At 44.9% G+C, this 14129-nt stretch overlaps 1 protein-coding gene across 1 annotated transcript in view; it reads right to left on the reverse strand.

Moving 5' to 3' along the window:
• Positions 1-14129, reverse strand: part of LOC142075097 (ras GTPase-activating protein 1-like) — a 112763-nt gene that overhangs the window by 35265 nt on the left and 63369 nt on the right. The window contains exons 14-15 of the mRNA XM_075136115.1: positions 13589-13746; positions 13217-13293 (exon numbers count right to left, since the gene is read on the reverse strand). Coding sequence (XP_074992216.1) covers positions 13217-13293; positions 13589-13746 — 235 coding nt within the window. The remainder of the gene's footprint in view (positions 1-13216; positions 13294-13588; positions 13747-14129) is intronic.

Here is a 14129-nt window from a genome sequence, read left to right on the forward strand (position 1 = left end):
AGCCACAGGGCCTGTTGTTTTGTCATCACATGCAGAGACCTTTTCTTCCCCTTGAGGGTTCTGAGTGGTGTTAAGCAGGGCTTGGTAGGCGTGGGCCAGGCCCCAGCACATTGTAGTGATTTGCGTCTCCCTAGAATGGCCAGGGTGACAGCATACTTCTTCCAAATATTCTACTAATTTTTCAGGGTTCTGCACTTGTTCAGGGGTAAAGTTCCAGAACACTGGGGGTGCCCATCGTCCTAGGCATTTGCCCATGCTATCCCACTCGCCCTGCCACTCATAACTATCCAGCCTTGGGGCAGATCTCTGGATGACATTCCTAAATGGCTTATTAACCTTGGACAAAACGAAAACAATATTCCCAAGGAGTACCAATAGATGTATCTTAACTACCCAGGGATGTTCAAGGTACTGACAAGTTGTTTCAGTGAGGGAGACGACATCATAGAGGAAGGTAGTGAAGGTGCCATTCTCTATTTCCTCCATAAAAAACCTCTCAGAGGAAGAGATATAATTGCTAATTGTCTCCATGAGGTTGTACCCAAAGTACATTAATGGCTTCAGTACAAAACTCAAATACCAGATTAAACTCAAGGCCAGTGTTTTAATAACAAATCTCCCAGGCAAAACATCATTAATCACTGCAGAGCACAGCAGACTACAAAACCCAACACCAATCCTTAACAGGTACAGCAAAAACAAAAGCATGGTGCAGATCAGATGAACTAATATCGAGAACAGATGAATCAATATTGTGACCGGCAACTGTTAACAGATATAAATACCTTAGTACGCCCCAGTTAATCTGTTGTTATCTCAACCCTTCGTGCCCCACGTTGGGCGCCAAAAAGGACTGTCGTGGTTTAATGCCAGCCAGCAGCTAAACCCCACGCAGCCGCTTGCTCACCCCCACTCTCCAGTAGGATGGGGGAGAGAATCGGGAGGGCACAAGTAGAAAAACTCGCGGGTTGAGATAAAAACAGTTTAATAATGGAAATAAGACAAAGTAGAACTGTAATAATAACAATGAGAACAACAACAATAGCAGAATATACAAAGCAGGCAATACACAATGCAACTGCTCACCTCTCGCTGACCGCGCGTCGCAAACTGCGGGAGACACACACACACACACACACACACCGGTTTTTATACTGAGCATGATGTCATGTAGTATAGAATACCCCATTGGCCAGCTGGGTCAACCACCCCGGCTGTGCTCCCCCCCACCAGCTTCCCCTGCACTTGGCAGGGCATGGGAGGCCGAAAAGTCCCCGGTGCAAGCACCACTCAGCAACAACCAAAGCATCAATGGGCCATCAATGTTCCTCTCATACCAAACCCAAAACACAACACCACCCCCAGCTACTGGGAAGAAAGTTAACTCTGTCCCAGCCGGAACCAGGACATCAGGATAGTTGGTTAATTTCAGATTAATTCATGTTGAAAAAGAAAACATTTTTATACTAGAGACAGTCACCTCATGCAGTCAAGTCCGTAGAGCAAAATCATAGAATCATAGAATGGTTTGGGTTGGAAGGGACCTTAAAGATCATCTAGTTCCAACCCCCCTGCCATGGGCAGGGATACCTTCCACTAGATCAGTATGCTCAAAGCCCCATCCAACCTGGCCTCGAACACTTCCAGGGATGGGGTATCTTCACTCTCTCTGGGCAACTTGTTTCAATGTCTCACCACCCTCACAGTAAAGAATTTCTTCCTAATATCTAATCTAAATCTACTCTCTTTCAGTTTGAAACTGTTACCCCTTGTCCTATCACTACACTCCCTGATAAAGTGTCCCTCCCAGTCTTTCCTGTAGGCCCCCTTTAGGTACTGGAAGACCACTATAATGTCTCCCTGGAGCCTTCTCTTCTCTAGGCTAAGCAACCCCAACTCTCAGCCTGTCCTCATAGGGGAGGTGCTGCAGCGGTCTGATCATCTTTGCGGCCTTCCTCTGGACCCGCTCGAGCAGGTCCATGTCTTTCTTATGCTGGGGACCCCAGAGATGAACACGGTAGTCCAGGTGGGGTCTCATGAGAGCGGAGTAGAGGGGCAGAATCACCTCCCTCGACCTGCTAGCTACACTTCTTTTGATGCGGCCCAGGATGCAATTGGCTTTCTGGGCTGCGAGTGCACATTGTCTCTGTCTCTCCTTTCAGGCAGTTTGTATTTGCAGTAGTGTCACAGCTTGTTTTTGAAGTTGGTATTTGAGAACATGCAGCTGGAGGAAAAAAAAGTCATTGTGCTACACATTTATCACTTCTGTGGCACTGGGAAATAAGCCTACTATGGCAGGTCATAGACTTGGCTCCTTCCCTCCCATACTCTCCAGGAAATATGCGCTAAACACATTAAGTGCAAAGTATTTAGTAAACATTCTCACATAGACATGGGTGGACTTTGGTCAAGGGGGAGAAACTATGTAGCCTATCAGGCACTTGTTAATGGTAATAACAACATACTGTCTACCAACACTAGGTACCAAAAATAAGATGTTGACAGTCCCTTCTTTGAAGAACAAAGTGTAAGAGGTTCCAGTCCTTAAAAGCTCCTCACTGCCTTGTAAATGGATTGTGCTAACATGTCAGTGAGCCGTGGGTGGGAAAGCCAGGATTTAGTATGTCCCTGCTTTGAGCAATCAATTTCTTCTTTGTCAACATTTAGATAGGCTTTTATTCTGAATCAGTAACTGTAAATGGTTTTAGTGGTTTTTTTGAGGGAGTGGATACTTTTGGTTGGTTCTGATTGGGTTCAACAAAGGCTTCACTGTAAACTTATTTCCATTCTGAAGGAAAACCATTTTTAAGTTTGATTTCCAGGTTATAATTATTAATCATCAAAATATAAACTTGTTACTAAATATTAATCTCTAAGCTTTATTCGCAAATAAACCATTAAGAAACCTCAGTCTTGCTTTTTTTGTGCTAATGTTCATCACGTAAAATATTCTTGGATCTAGATTGTTGTATATAGTTCTTAACTGTGCTTGCAGAGAAAGGTTCAACTATTGATTTTTTTTCTGTATATTTGTTATTTTATCATAATTTCCTAGACTGCAAAGTGTAAACATCCTTAAATTCTCAACTAATGGCAGTCTCTTATTGAACATAGCCTAATAGTTCAATATAAGTTGCTAAGTAGCAGAAAGTGTTCCTTTAAAGTCTTGGAATATAAATTACGATAACAAGTATTCTGCAGTCCCTATACTGATATTTCTGTTTCCATCTTTTAAGATCAAAGCAAGATTATAGTATTTATATTATCGCTAGGAAGTGCTTGTCCTGGTTTCGGCTGGGATAGAGCTAAATTTCTTCCTAGTGCTGTGTTTTGGATTTAGTATGAGAAGAATGTTGATAACACACTGATGTTTTTAGTTGTTGCTAAGTACCTACCCTGCTAGTCAAGGACTTTTCAGCTTCCCATGCTCTGCCAGGTGCACAAGAAGCTGGGAGGGAGCATAGCCGGGACAGCTGGCCCAGCTGGCCAATGGGCTATTCCATACCATGTGACATCATGCTCAGTATATGAATGGTAGGCGTGTTCCAGGAAGTAACGATTGCTGTTTTTGAGCATTACCCGGCGGGTGGTGAGCAATTGCATTGGGCGTCACTCATTTTGTATATTCTATCATTATTATTATCATTACTATTATTATTATTACTACTACTACTACTACTACTACTACTATTACTACTACTACTACCACCACTACTATTACTACAACAACAACTATTTTCCTGTCCTTTTCTGTTCTATTAAACTGTCTTTACCTCAACCCACGAGTTTTCTCACTCTTACCCTTCCGATTCTCTCCCCATCCTACTGGGGGTGGGGAGTGAGCGAGTGGCTGTGTGGTATTTGGCTGCCTGCCGGGTTAAACCACGACAGTCCTTTTTGGTGCCCAACGTGGGGCTCGAAGGGTTGAGATAACGACACATCTGACCTGAACGGGTTAAAACAAATTTGTTATAAGCATTCATTATATCAGTTTAGTAGTCGCTGGCCACAATGTTGGTTTATTTCCTCTCAGAGTTGTTGGATCTGTTCTTGGAGTTTTGGTCTGTAGCACCTTACTGGCTGTATATACTGTTTGTCAGTATTTATGTGGGGTTTGTCATCTATGGGAGACGGATTAAGGTTATCGCTTTGCTATACTGTGTAACACTGGCTTATGTTATGATAAAATTATTGGTCAGGAAGTTGTAATCAGCACCGCTGTCATCCCTGTGCTTCAGGAGCTATCTCTCGGAAACTATTAATAATTACACTTTTTACCTCTTCTCCTTGGAGAGCCAATTTACAGGGGGAGACAGCTTCCTTCACCTTCCCCTTCTCCTCCAGGCTGATTACAATAGCTCTTGAGGATTTTGAATATCCTTGGGATGTTCAAACCAGCGTGTTCCTATTGCTATGTCTCCTGAATGTGTTTCAGGCCTTGTTTAAGGTTAAACAACTATTTAAGAATACCACCCAGAGATCTGCCCCGAGGCTGGATAGTTATGAGTGGCAGGGTGTGTGGGATAGTATGGGCAAGTGCCTAGGACAGTGGTCACCTCCAATGTTTTGGAGCTTCACCCCTGAACAAGTGCAGAATCCTGAAAAACTAGTAAAATATTTGGAAAACGTATGCTGTCACCCTGGCAATTCCAGAGAGACCCAGATTACTGCAACGTGCTGGGGCCTGGCCCATGCCTACCGAGCCCTGTTCAACACAATTCAGAACCCTCAAGGGGGAGAGAAGGTCTCCGGATCGGATGACAAAACGACAGGCACTGCAGCTACTCCAACCCCCGCGATGGGCACTGTGACTACTCCAACCCCCACGACGGGCACTGCAGCTGAACCAGAGGACCAACCCTTGCTGGTATCCGTCGCCCCTGTACAGAAGAAGAAATCTTGGAAGCGGAAGTCAGGTCGTTTAGAAAGGGATGATGGAAAAGCAGGGCCATCACGAGGAGGGGAGGAGGAAGAGGAAGAACTTGTAAACGAGACGGAAACCACCCGATCCCTATCCCTGAGTGAGCTGCGAGATATGCGGAAAGATTTCAGCCGTCGTCCAGGCGAGCATATTGTCACCTGGCTGCTCGGATGCTGGGATAACGGGGCCAGTAGCCTGGAATTAGAGGGGAAGGAAGCCAAACAGCTGGGATCCCTTGCTGGGTACCGGTGGGCTTTTGGTATAGCTGCCCTGGAGACGGAGGAAATTAAACAGCTGTCTACCTTGCCTGGTCTCTCGGAGGACCCTTCTCTTGTGGGGTTGCTGAAGGTTGAAGAACAACAGGTACCAATCGCCACCACAACGGTGCACCGGCAGCAATATCACAACAACCGAGATTCCCTGATTCGCATCCATGAGCTGATTCGTCGACTGGAGAGCCAAGGAGTGATCAGCAAGACTCGCTCACCCTTTAACAGTCCCATATGGCCAGTGAGAAAGTCTAATGGAGAATGGAGACTAACAGTAGACTACCGTGGCCTGAACGAAGTCACGCCGCCACTGAGTGGTGCCGTGCCGGACATGCTGGAACTTCAATACGAACTGGAGTAAAAGGCAGCCAATTGGTACGCCACAATTGACATTGCTAATGCCGCCTTGTCCATCCCTTTGGCAGCAGAGTGCAGGCCACAGTTTGCTTTCACTTGGAGGGGCGTCCAGTACACCTGGAACCGACTGCCCCAGGGGTGGAAACACAGCCCTACCATTTGCCATGGACTGATCCACACCGCACTGGAACAGGGTGAGGCTCCAGAACACCTGCAATACATTGATGACATCATTGTATGGGGCAGCACAGCAGAAGGAGTTTTTGAGAAAGGGAAGAGAATAGTCCAAATCCTTCTGAAGGCTGGTTTTGCCATAAAACAAAGTAAGGTCAAGGGACCTGCACAGGAGATCCAGTTTTTAGGAATAAAATGGCAAGATGGACGTCGTCAGATCCCAATGGATGTGATCAACAAAATAACAGCCATGTCCCCACCAACTAGCAAAAAGGAAACACAAGCTTTCTTAGGCGTTGTGGGCTTTTGGAGAATGCATATTCCAAATTACAGCCTGATTGTAAGCCCCCTCTATCAAGTGACTCGGAAGAACAATTTCAAATGGGGCCCTGAGCAACAACAAGCCTTTGAACCAAATAAGCGGGAGATAGTTCATGCAATAGCCCTTAGGCCAGTCTGGGCAGGACAAGATGTGAAGAATGTGCTCTACACCACAGCCGGGGAGAATGGCCCTATCTGGAGCCTCTGGCAGAAAGCACCAGGGGAGACTCGAGGTCAACCCTTAGGATTCTGGAGTCGGGGATACAGACGATCTGAGGCCCGCTACACTCCATCTGAGAAGGAGATATTGGCAGCAGATGAAGGGATTCGAGCTGCTTCGGAAGTGGTTGGTACTGAAGCACAGCTCCTCCTGGCACCCCGACTGCCGGTGCTGGGCTGGATGTTCAAAGGGAGGGTCCCCTCTACACATCATGCAACCGATGCTACGTGGAGTAAGTGGGTCGCACTGTTCACACAATGAGCCCGAATAGGAAACCCCAGTCCCCCAGGAATCTTGGAGGTGATCACGGACTGGCCAGAAGGCAAAGATTTTGGAATATCCCCAGAGGAGGAGGTGACACGTTCTGAGGAAGCCCCACTGTAAAACAAACTACCAGAAAACGAGAAGCAATATGCCCTGTTCACTGATGGGTCCTGTCGCCTTGTGGGAAAGCATCGGAGGTGGAAGGCTGCTGTATGGAGTCCTATACGACAAGTCGCAGAAACTGCTGAAGGAGAAGGAGAATCGAGTCATTTTGCAGAGGTTAAAGCCATCCAGCTGGCCTTGGACATTGCTGAATGAGAAAACTGTCCAGTGCTCTATCTCTATACTGACTCATGGATGGTGGCAAATGCCCTGTGGGGGTGGTTGCAGCAGTGGAAGCAGAACAACTGGCAGCACAGAGGTAAACCCATCTGGGCTGCCGCATTGTGGCAAGATATTGCTGCCCGAGTAGAGAACCTGGTTGTAAGAGTACGTCACGTAGATGCTCACGTACCCAAGAGTCGGGCCACTGAAGAACATCAAAACAACCAGCAGGTGGACCAGGCTGCTAAGATTGAAGTGGCTCAGGTGGATCTGGACTGGCAACATAAGGGTGAATTGTTTATAGCTTGGTGGGCCCGTGACACCTCAGGCCATCAAGGAAGAGATGCAACATATAGATGGGCTCGTGATCGAGGGGTGGACTTAACCATGGACACTATTGCACAGGTTATCCATGAATGTGAAACATGCACTGCAATCAAGCAAGCCAAGCAAGTAAAGCCTCTCTGGTATGGAGGACGATGGCTGAAGTATAAATATGGGGAAGGTTGGCAGATTGATTATATCACACTACCACAAACCCGGCACGGGAAGCGCTATGTGCTCACCATGGTGGAAGCAACCACCGGATGGCTAGAAACATATCCCGTGCCTCATGCCACTGCCCGGAACACCATCCTGGGCCTTGAAAAGCAAGTCCTATGGCGACATGGCACCCCAGAAAGAATTGAGTCAGACAACGGGACTCATTTCCGAAACACCCTCATAGACACCTGGGCCAAAGAGCACGGCATTGAGTGGGTCTATCACATCCCCTACCATGCACCAGCCTCTGGGAAAATCGTACGATACAACAGACTGCTAAAGACTACGCTGAGAGCAATGGGTGGTGGGACATTCAAGCACTGGGATACACATTTAGAAAAAGCCACCTGGCTAGACAATACTAGGGGATCTGTCACTCGAGCTGGGCCTGCCCAATCCAAACCCTTACGTACTGTAGATGGGGGTAAAGTCCCTGTCGTGCACATAAGAAATATGCTGGGGAAGACAGTCTGGGTTGCTCCTGCCTCTGGCATGGGAAAACCCATCCGTGGGATTGCTTTTGCTCAGGGACCTGGGTGCACTTGGTGGGTGATGCGAAAGGATGGGGAAGTCCGGTGTGTACCTCAAGGGGATTTGATTTGGGATGAAAATAGCCAATGAACCGAATTGTATCATGTTAATTGCTATATAATACTGTATGTTATCACTTCTATGCTTGCTATATGCTATATCAACGGTATTGCAGTAAAAATCATCCAGATTATTGAAGAATGAACTCTGATGAAACTGAGCTAAGTGCAGCGATAATGGAACCAGAACTGGCTTCACGATGCAACAATCCAACACCACACACCATCTCTCCGGCCCTGAAAGACTGTTATGACAGATGGAGCCCAAAGTCATGGCCTAAATGAACTCAACGGACTTTTTAGAGGGATGGCCCATAGACTAAGGGAATGATATCTCTGTGTGTGTATATATATATAAAAAGACAAGAAAAGTGGTGGTGATTAATGGGAATGTATTGGAAAATGTGAGACCTGGGTATGATGTAGATGGTATAGAATAAGGGGTGGATACTGTCCTGGTTCCAGCTGGGACAGAGTCAACTTTCTTCCCAGTAGCTTGGGGGGTGTGCTGTGTTTTGGGTTTGGTATGAGGAGTGTTGATGGCCCATTGATGTTTTGGTTGTTGCTGGGTGGTGCTTGCACTGGGGAGACTTTTGGTTTCTCTTTTCGGCCTCCCATGCCCTGCCAAGTGCAGGGGAAGCTGGTGGGGGGAGCATAGCCAGGGTGGTTGACCCAGCTGGCCAATGGGGTATTCTATACTACATGACATCATGCTCAGTATAAAAACTGGGGCGGGGGGGGGGGGTGTCTCCCCATTCGCGACGCGCGGTCAGTGAGCAGTTGCATTGTGCATCGCCTGCTTTGTATATTCTGCTATTGTTGTTGTTATCATTGTTATTATTACTGTTCTACTTTGTTTTATTTCAGTTATTAAACTGTTTTTATCTCAACCCGTGAGTTTTCCTACTTGTGCCCTCCTGATTCTCTCCCCCATCCTACTGGAGGGTGGGGGTGAGCAAGCGGCTGCGTGGTGTTTAGTTGCTGGCTGGGATTAAACCACGACACCTGGTGCAAAACCAAACCAGAACTTCCCAATTTTCAGTAGCAAGAGATGAAATCTAACAATATATTCCAGAGGTTTTTTTTTGTTTTTCTTTTTCCAAGCCCTATTTATATATTTATTTGAATAAATTATTAAAAAACTGTTAGAGAAACAAAGAAAAGAAGTAGAATCGATGCTAAAGTGTTTAGTATAATTTCTGAATATTTGAAATACCTTTTAAAAGCAAAAATACAAAAATAGTAATGGAATGAATACTCATAATAGGTAAATGTCAAAGTGAAAGACTTGAGAAATAAAGAAATATTTTTAAATACTTGTATTGTGTTTGGTTGGGATAGAGTTAGCTTTCCTCATAGCAGCCCTCATAGTGCTGTGCTTTGCATTTGTAGCTAGAACGTGTTGATAACAAACCAGTTTTGGCTACTGCTGAGCAGTGCTCACACAGCATCAAGGCTGTCTCTCCAACATTCCCCCCCTCACCCCCAAAGGCCAGTAGGTTGGGGGTGGGCAAGGTCTTGGGAGGGGACATAGCCAGGACAGCTGACCCAAACTGACTAAAGGGATATTCCATACCATATGACGTCATGCTCAGCAATAAAAGCTAAGAGAAAGGAGCCGGGGGGGGGCATTCGTTATTAAGGCATTTGTATTCCAAAGCAACCACTACGCATACTGAGGCCCTACTTCCCAGGAAGTGGCTGGACATCGCTTGCTGATGGGAAGTAGAGAATAAATCTTTTTGTTTTCCTTTGCTTCCACGAGCAGCCTTTGCTTTTCTTTATTAAACTGCCTTTGTCTCAACACATGAGTTTTTCATCTTATTTTCTCCCCCTGTCCCACTGAGGAGGGGGAGTAAGAGAGGGTCTTGTTGGGCACCTGGCAGCCAGCCAAGGTAAACCCACCACAAATACTGAAAAAAAATAGCCTTCATACTCGTATCATTTTGGTATTTAGTTTTGTGTGTTACAATGGAAGAAAAAGCAGTGAAACCAATACCAGATTTTTGGGTCCTCTATCTGCTTTATACGACAGGAAAAACAAGAAGGAAAAGGTTTCCCTACAAATCTTTTCTGAGAGGAAAGAAAGAGAAAGAAATTGACACTGAGGGAAAAGGCTTGCGAACGTGACGCCCATCTACAAGAAAGGCCGGAAGGAGGATCCGGGGAACTACAGGCCTGTCAGCCTGACCTCGGCGCTGGGGAAGATTATGGAGTGGTTAGTTTTGAGGGCGCTCACGAGCCATGTGCGGGATAACCAGGGGATCAGGCCCAGCCATCACGGGTTCATGGAAGGCAGGTCCTGCTTGACCAACCTCATCTCCTTCTATGACCAGGTGACCCGCCTAGTGGATGAGGGAAAGGCTGTGGATGTGGTCTACCTGGACTTCAGTAAAGCCTTTGACACTGTCTCCCACAGCATTCTCCTAGAGAAGCTGGCGGCTCACGGCCTAGACAGATACACTCTTCGCTGGGTAAAAAACTGGCTGGACGGCCGAGTCCAGAGAGTTGTGGTCAACGGAGTTAAATCCAGTTGGCGGCCTGTCACGAGTGGTGTTCCCCAGGGCTCAGTGCTGGGGCCGGTCTTGTTCAATATCTTTATCAACGATCTGGATGAGGGGATTGAGTGCTCCCTCAGTAAGTTTGCAGACGACACCAAGTTGGGCGGGAGTGTTGATCTGCTCGAGGGTAGGAAGGCTCTGCAGAGGGACCTGGACAGGCTGGATCGATGGGCTGAGGCCAACTGTATGAGGTTCAACAAGGCCAAGTGCCGGGTCCTGCACTTGGGTCACAACAACCCCATGCAACGCTACAGGCTTGGGGAAGAGTGGCTGGAAAGCTGCCCAGAGGAAAAGGACCTGGGGGTGCTGGTAGACAGCCGGCTGAACATGAGCCGGCAGTGTGCCCAGGTGGCCAAGAAGGCCAACGGCATCCTGGCCTGTATCAGAAATAGTGTGGCCAGCAGGACTAGGGAAGTGATCGTGCCCCTGTACTCGGCACTGGTGAGGCCGCACCTCGAATATTGTGTTCAGTTTTGGGCCCCTCACTACAAGAAGGACATGGAGGTGCTGGAGCGTGTCCAGAGAAGGGCAACGAAGCTGGTGAAAGGTCTGAAGAGCAAGCCTTATGAGGAGCGACTGAGGGAACTGGGACTGTTTAGCCTGGAGAAGAGGAGGCTCAGGGGAGACCTCATCGCGCTCTACAACTACCTGGAAGGAGGTTGTAGCGAGGTGGGTGTTGGTCTCTTCTGCCAAGTAACTAGCGATAGGACAAGAGGAAATCGCCTCAAGTTGCGCCAAGGGAGGTTTAGATTGGACATTAGGAAAAATTTCTTTACTGAAAGAGTGGTCAAGCATTGGAACAGGCTGCCCAGGGAAGTGGTTGAGTCACCATCCCTGGAGGTATTTAAAGGACATGTAGACGTGGCACTTAGGGACATGGTTTAGCAGGCAAGGTGGTGTTGGGTTGACGGTTGGACTCGATGATCTTAGAGGTCTTTTCCAACCTTAATGATTCTATGACTCTATGAAAGGTAACCAATCCATTTTCTTGCTTTTGGAGAGGTTAAGGGTTTAGGCAACACAGCACACAGGCAAGTTGGATAGGGTCTCTTTTAGCTCAGTTTTCCCCCCCATATACTTCAAATATTTAATAGGGATGGGGATGTAGGCAGAGATGCTTGTTAATTTATGTTGATATGGTCTAATCCTTATCCCAAAATGAAAGGACTGTTAGGTTATGCTCTAAGAGTCTACCTAACCATAATCAAGAAACATTGCCAATCCTCTTGACCTAGATAAGGAAACTATCTATAACCTTCCACCAGTTGGATATATCTAAAGGTATCACAATCTCCTTAATCTGGACAGAGAGAAGGAAACTACAAAAACACTTTAAAAGAAGTTACCGAAGTATTCCATTCATGAATTATCCTTTGAAAGGTTCTTTTACTATCCAAAGCTTTGTCCCAGATAAAGAATTTTCTAGCTCAAATGAATAGAAGAACTGTGCAAGAACAAGGTCACAACTACAATTATAAAGTCCTTTTGTCTGTCAAATGAAATACATCTTTTTTCCTTCTGCTATGCAGAAACTTTTCTAGTCAGAGGAAAGGGCAAGAGTTTTGAAATTGAATTAGGTTCTGCAAGAGCATTCAGTCTTAGAAGTAATTCTTCTACTTTGGTCAAGGTTTCCCTACAAATCTTTTCTCTGAGAGGAAAAAAAGAGAAATAAATTGACACTGAGGCAAACATAACAGGCCAGTAACACAGTACATGCAAACAAAAAAAACCAGCAACAGATTATAAATACTGTGCCAGGCTTTGGGACAGGTCTGAACACAACAGAAAAGTACTTGGAAAAAATCTTGGCAGGGTGGGGGGTGTGTCTGCACTGCAGGCAACCGAGAGGAGGCAAAGGGCTAAAGTTACAAGACAAGTATGGTGGGAAACAAAATACCTTGAAAGCCAAAAAAAACACATTGTGTGGCTCAGAATGCAGGTGTGGGTTTTTTGGGGAGGGATTTGTTTGTTTGTTTGTTGGGTTTTTTTTGGAAAGCTGATAAGTCTTACCATCTTGCTAGTAGTTTGCTGGAAGAGAAAAATAGAAACAAAACAGCTCAAGAAGCTGTATACATAAAAGGAGTAGGAAAGTAAATTTTTGGGAACACAGATGAAAGAGAATGGGGGGGAAGAACAGGATGACACAGGACTGAGGCAAATTTTGTTCTACAGACTGTCAAGTTGTATTTTTATTTATTTATTTTTAAGTGAGGAAAGTACTACCTTTCCTCCCTCTTTCTCACTGGAAGCAACAAAAAACCTGAAAAGGACAAAAGAAATTCCACACAGTTGGGCTTAAAACAGATTGAAGAAATTAATTTAGTGGAACGTAACATTTTATGGAGCAGATTAATTCTGACAGCTTCTCTTTCTTTTTTTTTTTTTTTGTAAACATGGTCACAGTATAACATAGCAGGTATACTGGAATAGAGCTAGAAAAGCCATCAGATATATAGGATTGGATTACTGTGCATTTTACTACTAAAAAACATGCAGGTTCTTATTGTAAAAACGTTAATGTAGAGTCAGTAACAGACATCCAAAACATACCAATACAGCTGTATGGTAATCACAGAATATACTTAATTCTCTTGTGACAATGTTTGACAAGAGCAATGAAAATTGTATCCACTGTTGCAATATATATGCATCTTTTACAGAAAAATACTTACATATATCTGGATCTTTACTTTTCTTTGTTTTGTTACTAAGACTTATCTCAAATCTATTAATATCAGATGAAAGATCACTAGGGGAAAAGACAGAAAGCCTCAATTAATACTATACTTGTCCAACATTTAAACTTATTCTAAAGTTATTTCAATCCTGAGTTCTCATGATCAGCCAAAGACAATTATATTAACAAAGATAGTTAGATGCATACATAAAATTCTACCCGTGCATTTGTGGCTGAAAGGTGGCTGCTATATAACCATGCATACAGTATTTTTAAAAAGCATATGCAAAACAGTACAGCATAAAGAATCTTAAATGCAAGGCAACTTTCAAGTGAAATTCAGTAATTCAATAAGATTAAGACTTACTCAAAGACGAATTCTTCTGACCATACAGGGTTCTGCCCTTCCCTGATATGTGTTTTTGCTACCTGGACACTGTTCAGGTAGATGTTACAATACGGATTAGTAAAATGCTTTACTGGGAGCGTATGAGCTTCTTCTACATGCAAAATAAGACTGCTGACCTAAAGAAAATACACAAAATTTATTTCTTTTTTTTTTAAAAAGAAAGAATGGAATTCCCCCCCATGTGAAGGCTTAATGTTAAGGTCTATTAAATACAAAATATAATTTCATAATAGAAAGAGCAGGGAACAGGAATAATGGAACAAGATTTTAAGAGGCACCAGTGACAAATTAAGAGCAACTCAAATAACTTGAAAATAAACCTCCAGCACCATAGTTTTAACTCATTTTTTACTTTTAAAACCATCACTACGAGACATTAAGATTTGCAAGTACTAACTTTTCTATGCATAGAAAATTCTACTGAAGTCAAAGACTTGTATCTTGAGTAAGAGCCATGGACAACTCCACACACAATGCCATATTTGGTGCTTTCCTAACA

The sequence above is a fragment of the Calonectris borealis genome, chromosome W (genome assembly GCF_964195595.1).
Source record: "Calonectris borealis chromosome W, bCalBor7.hap1.2, whole genome shotgun sequence".
NCBI lineage: Eukaryota > Metazoa > Chordata > Aves > Procellariiformes > Procellariidae > Calonectris > Calonectris borealis.